This window comes from Polyodon spathula, chromosome 8, assembly GCF_017654505.1.
Source record: "Polyodon spathula isolate WHYD16114869_AA chromosome 8, ASM1765450v1, whole genome shotgun sequence".
NCBI classification, from domain to species: domain Eukaryota; kingdom Metazoa; phylum Chordata; class Actinopteri; order Acipenseriformes; family Polyodontidae; genus Polyodon; species Polyodon spathula.
Window position 1 is genome coordinate 4505233 of NC_054541.1, and position 15000 is coordinate 4520232.

The 15000-nt window shown below is 39.0% G+C and overlaps 1 protein-coding gene across 1 annotated transcript in view; it reads left to right on the forward strand.

Moving 5' to 3' along the window:
- Positions 1-15000, forward strand: part of LOC121319220 (partitioning defective 6 homolog beta-like) — a 22830-nt gene that overhangs the window by 5064 nt on the left and 2766 nt on the right. The window contains exon 2 of the mRNA XM_041256424.1: positions 1985-2207. Within this exon, the coding sequence (XP_041112358.1) occupies positions 1985-2207 (223 nt within the window). The remainder of the gene's footprint in view (positions 1-1984; positions 2208-15000) is intronic.

The following is a 15000-nucleotide window of genomic DNA, read 5'->3' on the forward strand; positions in this document are numbered from 1 at the left end:
CGGCCACTACAAAACATATGGATGTCTCTATAACCACAAATGCAGATGATCCCAGCTTTTTTCCATAGTGAGACACTGACTTGTGACTTTGCCCAGCCTCTGCCCTGTTACGAAAGCACTGGTCTAGTATCAGATTCTGGGTGTGTATGGTATTGATTCTGGGTGTGTTGAGAGCGTCAGAATCTGGCAGCTGTCCGTGTGTTTGTTTGTATGTCAGATCTACTTCTTCATGTCACACTTTGCTCTAATTTTGAATTTACAGCTACAGTGTTTACTAAAACCACATTCCAGATAGTTTGATTTTTATAACCTTTGTGATTGTCCTGAATTGTTTGTTTCATAGATTACACTCAGGACTACTGTTGAAGTGTACTGTATCCAGGGAGATCGATTTGACTCATGAATTGAAGTCAAAGTGAAAGTGAAAAGGAGCCACTATAATAAAAATAACTGTATTGAGACCTGCTGTTAAGTTGCACTAATACCTTTGTAAAACCTGTTCTACTTTCATTATTTACACTTTCATCGATGCAGAAATACACTGCAAAAGGTTATATCTGTGTGTGTTGTACATGTGTGTTAGTCTTGTTCTTTGTATTGTACTGTATGTTTTATGAAGTTTTGCTTAATACAATGTTTGGCTGTTTTCACTTCGTACATTCTTTTACAGCAAGAAACTCAATCAGTATTTTCTTAAGTGGTCCTCTTTTTCTTATACACAATAGCTGTCAAGTGTACAGAATGGAGCTTAGGTCTGCAGTCTAGGTCTTTAGTTGTACAGATCCTTTTGAAGTGGTGAAAGCAGGTGACTACAGTAAATTTTAAATCAGATCAACTAATTTGATGTAGTGGTTTACAAGCATAGCGATCCTCTGGAAAAAGCACTGTCATACTTTTGACAGCGGTGGAAAACAGCTCCTTGCTGATTAGTCACTTAAACGAAGAGACAGCACAGATACCAAGGATGCCATGTGCTTAGACAAAATTATGGAACCCCTATGTAACCTGCAGATTTTCATGATACAGATTTTCAAACACCTTGCAGGCATGTCACGCTGAAACAACACTGTGCTGTCTGACCGTGGTTTTGATTTTGTCCTGCTCTTACAGTACAATAGGTTTGTTTTATTTGCTTACTATTATGGTAAGGGTATACTTCACAGAAGATAGACTCTTTTAACAAAGCTTGAAATGAGTTCTCAGCATTATATGAAATGTTAATTGCAGCCTTCAGAAAACATTTGAATCTCACAGCGGCGCAGTGTCTCTTATTCCTTAAGAGTTGATATCAAATGTTTAAAGCACTTGAGCTTGCACAGCAAGCAGCTCTGATTGAGTAAGAACGGGGGTGACGGAAACAGAAGAGGCCATTTCAAATACAAGAGTGCAATTTTAGCATAATTTATGAAAATCTATACTTGATTTACTTTACAAATTCAAAGCCACCCTCAAACATCTGAAAAATGAATGGGTTTTATGAAAAATAAGTGCTGTATGATGATGCAACCTTTTCATTGTGCCTTGTTGGTATTTTTACAACAGTTTGTATTACAGTTGCTGTATGTTTTTGAGATTCCTTCTTGTTAAATACCAAATACACAATCATCATTTTAAAAGTGTGACTTAAATCAATTTAATGACCTTATTATAGTTTTCTTGAATGCAAACGGTTTATTATTTTAGTTCCTAATATATGTATATTGATATGTAAGACCGTCAATAGATGTAAATAGGAACTAATATAATGGCTGTGATTTGTGAGTAAGCCGTTTGTAATGTAAGTATTTTAAATACAACGCTGCTGTTGCTCCTGCTTCCTGGTACCTAATCACTCATGTGTTCCAGGATCCAGCACTTTATCTATTGTGTTGGATCTGAAATATTTGCATACAAATTAACATTAAAACAGCTTTCCTTTAATTTTGGTCTGTAAAACTCCCATTTTTTATCTTATTAACGCAGTGTTATTTTTCTCTGGTTACAGTTTGGCGCAGAATTCCGACGGTTTTCTCTGGAACGATCGAAACCTGGGAAATTTGATGAGTTCTATGGATTACTTCAACATGTGCACAGAATCCCTAACGTGGAGGTGTTGGTTGGATATGCAGACATTCATGGGGACTTGCTACCAATAAACAACGATGATAATTACCACAAAGCAATATCAACAGCCATCCCTCTTCTTCGGATATTTTTACAGCGGAAAGGTAAGGAATATTATGGGACTGTAGAGTACAGTAAGCTAGTGTTTTAGTTTTCTAAACTAAAATATATTTAAGTGAAACACAAATATATATTGTCAAATTAATCAGGTTAATAAAAAAGACAAGATGTCCAAAAAGTCACCCCCCCCCCACAAAGGAGAAACACCAAAATGTGCGGAGAGAGGTTGATTTTATTATGAGTATTTACTGAATAAATTACTGGAAATAAATGATTAATGTCCATTTGTTTGTGAACGTTAGACGAGTTATCCCTGCAGTTACCTACAATATGCAGTGTTGCCTCATGTTCTGCAAGTTTGATTTAACAATTGTCTTCTGTTTGTTTAAGCAAAACTAAAAAGATTATGACCACAGCTCTGCACATTAAGCTCCTTCACCAGCCATATGACCTATACTTGCTAAACCACTTTATCAAAGGGGATTACAGGGGTCACAGTGTAATACTGTGCTTGCAATTTGATTACATGCAGAAGCCCAAAGTTCCTGTCCCAGCTGAAACATTGAATATCCACACCTGAATTTAATGTTGCTCGCTCAAATTGGTTGGTTTGTGTAATGCATTGCCTTGTTGTTGTTGTTGTTGTTGTTGTTGTTGTTGTTGTTGTTGTTGTTGTTGTTTTTGCTCCTGCTGGTTCATTGGGATTAAAGTTCAGAACCAATGTGGTCTTGGGATGAATTAGTTAAGGAACCTTCTGTTCTTTTGATAGTGGAAAGTTATGTTGCCCCTGTAACTGCGGACTTGCTGTGACTGCCTAGCCTGGTAAAATGCTTGTGACATCCGTAACTTCAAACACTCAATCACGAATTCTGAGAACACATTTCAGAAAATAGCTGTACACTTCAACAAAAACATTATTTATCAATATCAGTCATTGACTTAGAGTAAGCAGCTGGGTTCCCAAAAATACAGCGTTGCTCCAGCTGTTTAAATAACGTACCTGGCGTTTCTCTTTTCATTGTTAACATCCTGTTAACTTACACTTATAACTTTAAAATCTGTTTTAAAGTTCTTTTCAAAATGTCCGCTCTAGGGCACTGATAGTGTAAGGATTATTGCCCACATTGTCAAACAGTTAACGCAGCGATAACAATCCACGATGTGGTACTGAACAGAAAAGCCAGGGCACTTGTTATGTTTTGTTAATTTTTTGTTTTTGTTTTAAATTGCTCTCCCTAAGAGGACAGATCTCAAACCCCAGTGCACTAGAACAGACATTTCAAAAAGAGCTTTGAAACCAACTTTACAGTTATAAGTGTAAAAAGTTGTCAGGGTGTTAACAATGAAAAGAGAAATCACAGATACATTTATTTAAACAGTTGTAGCAAAACGAAAAGACGCATAATGCTATATTTTTCGGAACCCCGCTACTTCCTCTTTAAGGGGTCGAGTGGCCACCATGATCCCCTTCAGCTGGAATGATCGGAATGAGCCCCTGTGTATTGGGGCCTGTCTTTTAACACTTATTGACTGAATTTGCAAGTGCATAATAAAACATTTCATAGTGTTTAAATCCTGTTCTTTACTCAGAATCTTAATTTTCCCTTTATTTGAAAATCATAAACCCTGATTGTGATAGATTCCTCCCTCAGCTTTTAAAATGACGAATTGCTGGTTGTTGCTTATGCATTTGAACATAATTGCAGATTTCACGCAAAGCTCGTTTCAAGTGTGCCGAGGTTAAAGTTAATGGTGCACATTGGTAATTTTTGTCTGTTACTATAATGGGTTTTGTATCATCTCCACTGGGTGCCTATTAGATTGATTATGTGTAACTATGCCTCTAGTGTACTGAATAGCTGGTAGACAGGGGCTTTGCTTGTAGTCAATGAGTCAGCCATCTGGAAACAGGCTAGCCTCTGATCAGCAAGCTGTGAAGGATATTAAATGAGACAGAGGAGCAGGTTTTTGGGGGCTTGGCATACATTGAGGGCTCCGGTATTGAATTGACTTTGGATCCCCCACCCCCACTTCATTATTTAACCTTGTTTCAGTGGCAGACTCTTGATATAATGGGAATGATATTTAAAGCTGCCGTGTGTCCCACAGTCAAGTTGAACATTCTTAGATCCTTCTTGTCGCTGCTTGTAGCAGTATGACATTCTACATAACCAAGCTCTCTTCAGGATGGAGGTTGTGGATGATCTACTGCATTGTGCTTTTTCTCACGTCTTTCTATTTTTGCTTTGTGTGTCTTCCTTTCTTTTGCAATTGTGAAAGCCAGTCATTGGGATCGAAGCTCACAAAAACAATTTCTAAGGATGCCTTTTACAGTATGAAACTAAATATTTTATGTTGCTGTACCTGTATTGTACTTGCCATGTCTCATATATTGAGATGTCTGACTCCGATCATCCCTTCATCGTGCCCATTTGCACAGTTATAATTACATACAAACATGTCACATCATCCAGATGCTTTGCTTAAGTCAGCCCCAGCATTTCCTAATAGTTTGTGGAAATAAACAGTGGTATAAACGATTGTAATCAGATATAATCAATTTAATATGTATAATAGTTTTTAAAGCATTACTAGCAACGTTACACAGTAATCCACAGCTCCACGTGTATTACTGTGTTTTTTTTTTTTTCATAAAGCCAATAAATAAATGCAGCTGCTTTTTTGGAGAACGATATCGATAGTGAAATATTTGACATTGCCCCAGCCTTAGTTTTTGAGTTTCTGAACTTTTATATTTACTTATTTGAAGTGATAAATAATTGTTTTCTTTTGAAAGGCTGAGATTCGGAAAGCGTTTAATCAATTGAAGGCGTTTTTGTTTCTGTAAAAAAAAAAAAAAAAAAAAAATCTTTTAGGTGATGTTTTATTAGAAGGACCGACAAAGTAAAACCATCTTTTGAAGTGTGTACTGTACAAACAATCAGCCGAATGTCCGTTTAGGTGAAGTGCACCAAATGCTTGGACTAAAAGACACAATACTACAGTCAGAAAAAGAAAAGAAGGATTTGATGTATGACAAACCACCTAAAAACACCGTAACATGTTCCTAAGAAGAAATTGAATAGAGCCCGGTATCTGTATTAGAAAATTGGACTAGTCTTTCTTTTTTTAGTTTTTGCACAAGCCCTATTACTTTTATGTTATTTATTAACAGTGTCTTCTGGCAAGTTGTCAAAATATTTGATGGAGTGTATACTGTGTATAATTTGAGTAGGTGAACAGAGAACCTATTGTTCCACTGGACATTTCTGCTAGCAGGAAATAGAGCACTTGTTAACCTGTTTAGTACAAGGGCAATACAGTTTTTACTTTCTTTCAGTGTACGGGCTAAGGGTGTCCCTGTCTTAGGCTTGTTGCCTCAGATACAGTAGATGAAGACCATACTGAGTTTTGGGGAATAACCTTGTCTACAAATCTCAAAGTTGACTTGCATTACACAGAAGGTATAGGAGGTTATGGAAAGAGCAGACAGACTTAGGATACAGGGTAGGATAGTGGTGAGGGTGTGGAATGGTTACCTGGCCATGTTGTTGACTCTTACCATGCCCTTGGACTTATTAAAGAAGCCCCTTCATTTAAGCACAGCAATATGCTAACTAATCCCTGAGACAAGATGTGATAACGCTCTGAGACCTCAACACTTTACCAGGGCACTGTAAACCAAATATTAAAGAGGTATTTTAAAATGTGTGGTCTGTCCAGATCTTGTGTGACAGCAGCAGCAGGACAAGTTAGCAGTGGGATGGTCGTACAGTATTGTGGTAGAATGAGGTCAAGATGAGGTCGTCTTGAATAAACTCCTCTAGTGTTCATTAAGAGCTAGCATTGTCTTGGATTTTCCACTGCGTTGTCATACAGCGTCAGCCTGATGAGGTTTTAGATAAAGCATTACTACATGATTCACAATGTAGGGTTTGTTCACAAAGTCTTTATGCAGAGCCAGCACTGGCAAACTGAAACAGGCCATCGTGTTCCACTCTATAATGGTGAATATACGGATGTCTTTTAACTGGTGACATTGTGAACACCAGGCACAATAAAGTCACCATATGTACTTTATGAACTTGTAATCCCTGTAAAAGTAACTGTACATAATGTATTAATATGTTTATTTTTGCTTTCAGAAGAAACGCCAGATGGGTATGCATTTCAGGAGAAATCATTTTATAAAAAACTTAGCGACAGAATGTCAACATTGATGCTTGATTCCACATCACTGACAGACTCGATCAAAAATGTTATAAAAACATCTATGTCTGGTTCAAGCCAGAGCCTAAGCACGTTAGGGCAGTTTCTGGAGATTGCAAGCAATACCTGGACTCGGGCATTGGGCTCAGAGGAACAAACACTAGATGACGGAGGAATTAACTCCACGCATGCGTCTAGCAAGAGCCCAGGCAAGATGAGGCAGTTCCTTGAGACAAGTGTAGAGAGGGCTGCAAACATTTTCCGACCTCGGGGGTCGACCTCGTTGGATCATAGACCAGTGGACAGAATAAAGATCCCTGTTTCTAGCCAGAGTCTTAGCAAGATGGGGCAGTTCGTTGAGACAAGTGTAGAGAGGGAGGAAAACATTTTCAGGCCTCGGGGGTCGGCCTCTTTGGTCCAAAAACGAATGGATAGAGGAATAAAAACCTCGACTGAGTCTCAGCATGAGGGGGCAGTTTCAAGAGGGAAGTGTAATTCACGCTTGATAGTAAGCACAAACTGAGACAAGAAAACTTGCCATTGCAAGAAATACCATTTTTCCCCATAACCAAGCAGTGCAGGAGGCAGAAGTCGGAAATAATAAAAGCTGGAATGCAATAGTTCTGTTGGTCATTTCATTATTCTTTAGTGAGCACAAAGCAATCTGAATTCGGCAGACCTGCTTTTCAGGTTTTGCGTGTTTCCTTGACTTCTACACTTTGCTAATAGGAACCCTTACCCGCACATAAATAAACTCTGCTATTACAGAACACGATGTCCCATTGTGTTTACAAGTTGATCCACTCACGACTGGTAGCTTCTGCAAATGTCACATCTTGCTTACTGTAACTGTAATGAGGAGCTGTCTGCTCTCTGGAAAGGCAGCCAAGTGCTACAGTTTCTTTACTTTGGGTTGATTGTATTTGTTATTAAAGCTGGAGTAAAAACAAACATTTGAACATTATTCACAACCTGGAAAACTACTTATGTTACAGTGTGATATTCTCTTAATTACTGTCTATAAGCTCATGTAAATACAAAAGTTTTGCATGTCAATACAGTATGTGTATATATATATAGAGAGAGAGAGAGAGAGAGAGAGAGATATTTTAAAAATTTATTGCATTTTATTAAAAACTGTTGCATACATTTTGTACATTACAGCTATGGTTTCTTTCCTGAAATGTCATTTGTTGTAAATTAGAGTACAACTCTATTCTTCAGACTGAAACATGAGTTACAGTAGATTGCAAATTGGTGGTGAAACTAAAGAAACTTAAACTATAAGGAACTATTTAATTTGGGTAAAAGGTAGTCGGTCCTGTGAACACCTCAGTAAATTGTGCTGTGCTGTGGGCTTTTTTTTTGTATTCTCTTTTTTTGGTTTTCATACAATTAAATCACATATTTACAATAACAAACATATTTTACAAACAACATACGTTTATTGTATTCAAATAATAGTTTTTTTTTTTCTGTGTTAATTACATATTAATTTATATTCTTATTTTACTTTGATGATTTAAGCATGGACTTGTCTACAATGTTGAAGGATGTTAAGACACACGTTTCGCATCCATGCCACAAAATGAGAGAACCTAAAACTCTGTCCCTAAAACGTTTAACTGGAAAGAACAACAAGCATTAGTAAAACTGATAAAAGACGGATATTCTAGGAATGCTCGTAGGTGTGTGTGAGTTTGTGTGTATGCTCTGTTTGCCAACTCAAATTTATGGTATGTGACATAAGAGTTCTGGCAGAAGTTCAGAAATAGCCTTCAATATGAGTACAGCTGACTCAGTTTCAGGGTTAGGGCTGGAAAGGTGTGGTGAATCTGTTTATTTAATGATACAGGCTGTATCAAGAGTTTTGTACACAGAAACTGTTATGAAACTAACCTGCATTATTTAGTGCAAATACATATTTCAAATGAAGGAACATGCCTAAAGGGTTCCTTGTGGCATGCGTCTCTCTTGAAAGGAAGCTCTAGTTTCAGCCTGATTGCTTGATGGCGATGACTCTATCAATGAAATCCTTTGTTTGTCTTCAGTGTGCTAGAAAGAGACACAGAACAGACTGAGATTAGTAAAAGCTTTTGGAATTCCCTCTCCTCATGTTGATTTCTTCAGTGCAATTAGTTGGTAAATTCCCTGATCAGTGGAGTGCTTGGTACCTTGTACTGACTAGCACCCTGTAAAAACCTTCACGTGCAATGCCAAATGCAGAATTTTAGCAGCAGAAAAATGACTCCATGATGCAATTCAAAAGTGCAGTGCTGCTGTTGGCATTCAGTGTTAAATACAAGCTATGTCCAGTAATGCTCGCTTGTAATATAGCTACCATTTAGAGCAGTGAACTATACAGTAAAAGGCCATTTCAGTTTGTATGCTTCTTAGAAGTTGGAACACTAGTAGTTTGAGGGAGCTCTGGAAATGGTACTGTATCAGTATTTAGCACCCATGCTTTTTATATACAGCATAGCTCTAACTAGTTAAGCGATAGAGCCTGTTGATGTGACTGGAGTTATGCGTGCTGAAGGTGAGGGCGCTAATGAAAGTCAAGGCCATCTACCACCCAGTAGAGCTCGCATCGAGAGGGCTCTGTTGCTATTAGAAAATTATTTATTTCTTTGTTTTCTCTTAAAAAAAACCTTTAAAACCTACATTTACCTTGAACTTCTGATATTTCGGCAGGTAACATTCCGCTGAAGAAAATAGTCCTTAAGATAATTAGAATAGAAAAACGACATACACGTAGAGAAAATATTATTATTATTATTATTAAAATTATTATTATTGCAAACATATTTATTTATTGGGGTCTTACTCTTTCTTATTATAATTTATCTGGACAGGTAGAACTGTTGAATAGTCCGTGTAGTATTAAGTCCGACTCGAAACTTGTTTTTGGAGGCGGGGCGTCATTCAAGCAGGCAGGGAGTGGATTGGCTGGTGCGGAAAGAACTGAAACCTGGTTGGTAGTGTGATTGGCTGGTTTTGAGGGAGGGTGTTTGGATCCAGCTGACGACAGAAGTGTGGACCAATTGTGTCTTCTCTGTTGATATGCTGTCCAATAGCTGCGAATTGAGCCTTCATTACGGTGTCCTGTCACAGACATGATTTTGCTTGTCTCTAGACCAGTGTCAGAAAGTATGTTTAACTAGCTTTTTATGTCATTGAATTAGTTGTAGATTAGAATGTTAAGGAAAAAGCCAGCATGTATGCACGGATTGATTTAAAGTTTAATTCACAGTTAGGTACTTCAGCGTTGCAGCGGGCATCTGTGCAAAATAGAAGCCTGCTAGATCTGGAAGCTGATTGGCTGTTTGCTCTCAATCGTTTTCTAGTTGTGTTATATGCTATGCCTCACATCCTTCAAAACGGTATACTGCATTTTGCTTGCTCAAGGGTTACAAACAGCCCCGAACAAATGGATGGAATTAATATTCACAAGCTATTAAAAATGGCAAGTTGCTGTTTGGTTTTATGTACAACGTGATTTGGTAGACATGTTTAAAAATTGTGTACTGCTTCATGTAGGCTGATGATGGGAGCTGCATTGACTAGCAAATATATAAGGCTTATTGATGCTGCTTTCTCAAAAGTAGCCTGAAGGGAACCTCAAACAAAATGAAAGCAAAAAGCAATCCAGTTTCTTCATACTCGTTGTGAGCAATCCTTTTACTGTACAGAATGTAAAGATCTGCAGCACTCCATAAAGGCTTGGGAGGATCGTGTCATGTGAGTGTCCTGTTCATGTGTGCTTTTTCAATTGCAGTGGTCATTCATTTGTTTTAATAGGTCAACACGGGCAGATTTTGTATTTTTTTTTGGAAAAAGGTCAGCAGTTTTTGACGCAAGTACAATTTACTTTCATATTCTGGTATTTTTGTTGTTGTTTGATTTCTAACGCTATAGAAAACGCTACTGTATAAAAACAAAATGAATGCAGAACAGTGGGGCTTCTAAACTCTTTCAAATAAAGTGAGAGTGGGCTGATTTTTAATCTGGGAAACCATAAACTGCGGAAATAGAAAACTGATATACAGTGCCTAAGCATGTTTATACAGGCTGTTCCCCATTCACTGCTTTCCAGTGTGCATATCGAAGACAGATGTGTAAGAACATAAGAACATAAGAAAGTTTACAAACGAGAGGAGGCCATTCGGCCCATCTTGCTCGTTTGGTTGTTAGTAGCTTATTGATCCCAAGATCTCATCAAGCAGCTTCTTGAAGGATCCCAGGGTGTCAGCTTCAACAACATTACTGGGGAGTGGTGTCCATGGTGATCACACACCATATAAACACAAGGAGGCTTGAGAATTGGGATCCCCCCTCTCAGCATAGACTACAGGATAGGTGCATATTGCAGTACCATCACCATGCCTGTTGAAGAAGGGTGTTCTCCATTATTTTCTTAATGGATTTGGTGATGTATAACAATCGTTATATCCTCTGAATGTCCCTTTTGTTATTTAGAGCAGTGTCGTAATGCAGGGCTGTTTGTTTGGTTTTGAAGCCATCTTCATTCTTAATGAACATAATTTGCAGTGAAAGAAAGAAATATGAGTACTGTAGAATCAAATGTACAGGCCTTCATAGCAAAGCCATTATACTTAATGGAAGGTAGTCTGATTTAGCACTAACATTAGATTACCTCACATTAAATGAATCCAGCCGTAGGCATCTTGTCACTTTCAACAACCTCAAAATGAAGTCCTGTACCTGTGTCAGAGATGATACTCCTATTCTGACATTATTCTGCATGACTGATTACCTTTTACATACAGTCGGAGCCCAGGCATGCAGCGAGTGCCATTGCCAGTGGCTTGTTTTTTTTTCTGTATATAATAGAGTGAAAGCATTAAAAAGCACGTGCCCCTCGCTTTGCCTTTGGCATCTTTCAGCACATTCTTGAATCGAAACAGCAGATATAACACTCCCATTGCACACAGCAGATATAACCCTTTCTTTGCATACAGTAGATATAACCCTCCCATTGCATACAGCAGAGAACCCTCCCATTTCATACAGCAGATAACCCTCCCTTTGCATGCAGCAGAGAGAACCATCCTATTGCATACAGCAGAGACAACCCTCCTATTGCATACAGCAGAGACAACCCTCCTATTGCATACAGCAGAGAGAACCCTCCCATTGCATACAGCAGAGAGAACCCTCATATTGCATACAATAGAGAGAACCCTCCCATTGCATACAGCAGAGAGAACCCTCCCATTGCATACAGCAGAGAGAACCCTCCCTTTCCATACAGCAGAGATAACCCTCCCATTGCATACAGCAGATATACCTCCCATTGTATACAGCAGATATACCTCCCATTGCATACAGCAGAGAGAACCCTCCCATTGCATACAGCAGAGAGAACCCTCCCATTGCATACAGTAGCAGTTTGAACCAATGTTGGTTTTATGGGTCGCTTTATGACTCAGTTGAGCTTTTTAACAATAACGTTTGTCTAAGACAAAATCTGGGGTGTCTGCTGTGAAACTATTGGCTGTTTGAGACATTAAAGCGAGTCATATTTTAGTGCTGTGCACTAGTGTTACACAGTACAGTATTTTATTCGCTTTTCTGAAGGTAAAAGAAAGTCAAGATTACCACTTTTAACATACTTCACAGGGCTTGAAGGATCCTCTATGTTTTTCACTTTAGTCTCCAGGAGTAGAACAATAAGTGTTTTGTTTGGTCTTTGTCAGTGCAAGCTTTTGCATGACGCATCATTTGATCAGGAGCCATTGAAGCCTTTCAGGTGCTGTTCTCTTCTGCAGTGAAATGCACATGAATAATGGCTTACACAGGCTGAGTATAAATAGGGTTCTGTAGAAGAAAATAACATCGAGTTCAGTTGTGCAATCTGGTGTGATGGTCCTAAATTATTGCTGTTGAAGTATTATTATTATTATCATTATTATTATTATTATAGTACAGTATTTGAATGCCATTTAAACAGTATTCATTAATACAATTGCATTTAATTGTCTAGTATTCTATTTCTTAAGTAATTGTTGCTAACAGAATAGGTCCATAAATGATATGCTATGCAATTCAATTCATTATATATGTTTTTTTTTGTTTGTTTTTTTAAACATGAAAGCTGGTACTACTCTAGGTGAAAGAAATGTGTTTGTTTGTAAGCTGGCTTTTAGACTGTAGTGCACTTCTTGGTCATTTCATGGAGAGTGAAAGTGTCCCCACCCCTTCACTGGCTTCTTTCCTGTCAATAACCTGTTCTTGATCATACGTGACATTTTCAAAGACATTTTGAAGAGCCGCTGCCAAATCTCTGCTGACAAAACAAAACTGAGCCAAGCCTGGTGTGCAGTTCTGTGACGGGGGGGGAAACGCTGACTGGAATGCACCGTCCTATTAGTTCTGCTTATGATGTGTCCTAAACGTACTGAAAGTAATTCAAACCTGCCCTCTCTTGTTCTGTCTTGTGTCTATAATGCAGACTAGCAGGATTAGCTGTGGTTTCGTGTGATTAGATACAAAGAAAGAATTCATGTATCAATAAACTAAGGTACCTGGTAGTGCCCTGCTGAGATGACTGGCAAGGCAGCGCTATCAAAGCTTGCTGGGTCAGCAGCTGGCAGCTGGCACCACTCGGCTTGGTTTCAAGACTTTTTTTTTTTTATTTAATGCACTGAAGCTGTAACCTGTGTCTTAAACCATTCCAAAACGCGTTCAAATACAGCTGAAAGTTGCATGTGCACAGTATTATACACAGTATTATACATTTGTTGTGCATATGAAATCAAACCACTGGAACTGAAAATCTTTGTGAAAAAAATGTGCAAATAGTAATTGTCTAATTTCATTGACTTACAGGTAGTGGACAAAAAAAATGGAAACACCTGGGTAAATGAGGGACACCAAGTATAGTTAAAGGAAGGGCTTCCACACAGGTGTGGCTCATGCGTTAATCAAATACATCCCAGCATGCTTAGGGTCATGTATAAAAATGCTGGAAAAGGCCTGGTTGCCCATAATTATGGCTAGAATGGCTGCAAGAGGAAAACTCAGTGACTTTGAAAGAGGGGTGATTGTTGGGGCGCGTTTGACAGGAGCTTCAGTGACCAAGGCAGCTCAACTTGCTGATGTTTCACGAGCAACGGTGTCTAAGGTGATGTCAGCATGGAACTCGGAGGGATAGACATCATCAGCAAAGGGCTAACAGTGGGCGGAAGCACATACTCCAGGATTGTGGTATCCGTGCATTCATTTGAAGTGCAAGGCAAAACAGGTGAGCAACTGCAGATCAATTGACTGCAAATTTCAACCGGGAGCGCGAGCAGCCAGTTTCATCAAAAATGGTCAGCCGAGAACTCCACAGAGCGGGATACCATAGTCGGGTTGCAGTGCGAGTCCAGTGGTGCAAAGAGCACAGGCAATGACTACTGAGCAGTGCAGAAATGTGATCTGGTCAGATGAATCGTCCTTCACCATGTTCTTGACAAATGGATGAGTGCACGTGTGGCGCCAACCTAAAGAATACCACAGCCCTGAGTGCTTGGTTCCAGCAGTGAAGGGTTCTGGTGGTTCTGTTGTGAGGCACATTTTCCTGCCATGGTTTGGGTGCCCTTAGAAGGCAAGGTCAGTGCTAATCGCTATGGTACTGAGTGATCATCTTCACCCCATGTTGCAGTAGTTCTTTCCTGCTAGGGGGTGTCTTCCAGGATGACAGTGCTCCCATCCACAGAGCACATGTGGTTGCCCAATGGTTTGATGAGCCTTCTCAGTCAGCAGATCTGAACCCAGTCGAGCATTTATGGGATATTCTGGAACGACGCCTGAGACAGCGTTTTCTACCTCCATCAACCAGGCATGAATTCACTGACTTTCTCGTGGAAGGATGGTGCCGCATCCCTCCTGCAGAATTCCAGAGGCTGGTAGACTCTATGCGCATATGTGGTGGCCCAACGCCCTATTAAGTGACTTTACATTGGTGTTTCCATTTTTTTGTCCACTAGCTGTAAAAAGGCCACACATGCAATTAATTTAAAATATTAAGATAAAATGAACACAGAGCCACACATGGTAAAATGCGTGAGACTGTTTAGAAGTTAAGATGCCTAATTAAAGTGCAAAATGGTCTAACATTTTCACAAAGGCGTGCCTGTTGTTTCTGTATCACTGATTACTGACCAATAATTGAAATTGTTGAAATAATTTAAATAATGTAGGTAGTTATATGAAGGATATAAAATGACAAACCTTGGTGTTCTAATAAATGTGCACACTGCTGTACACTCTGCAGTAAAATTAATTCCAAAGAAGCAACAAACTAAAAAAAAAAGAAGCTAGTGATATTAATTGTTCCTTTTATCTGTAAGCAGCATTTCAGACAGAATCACAATGGTTGAAATGATTGGGTTCAAAGGATATAGAAAGTAGGCTCTCCAGACTTGACATCGAGTCCGTACAGCAAGTACCTCCTGTCTGTGCTGTCTAGTAGAACCTGTTCATTACTTTTCAACAGCCACACCAATGCTGTAGGCTATGTGACTAAGAACATAATCAACAGTGCTCCGAGACCGATCCCATCAGGTGTTCTCTGGATCCTCTGTGTTGACACAAACTAGTTACCACATTCCATTCAGTTGC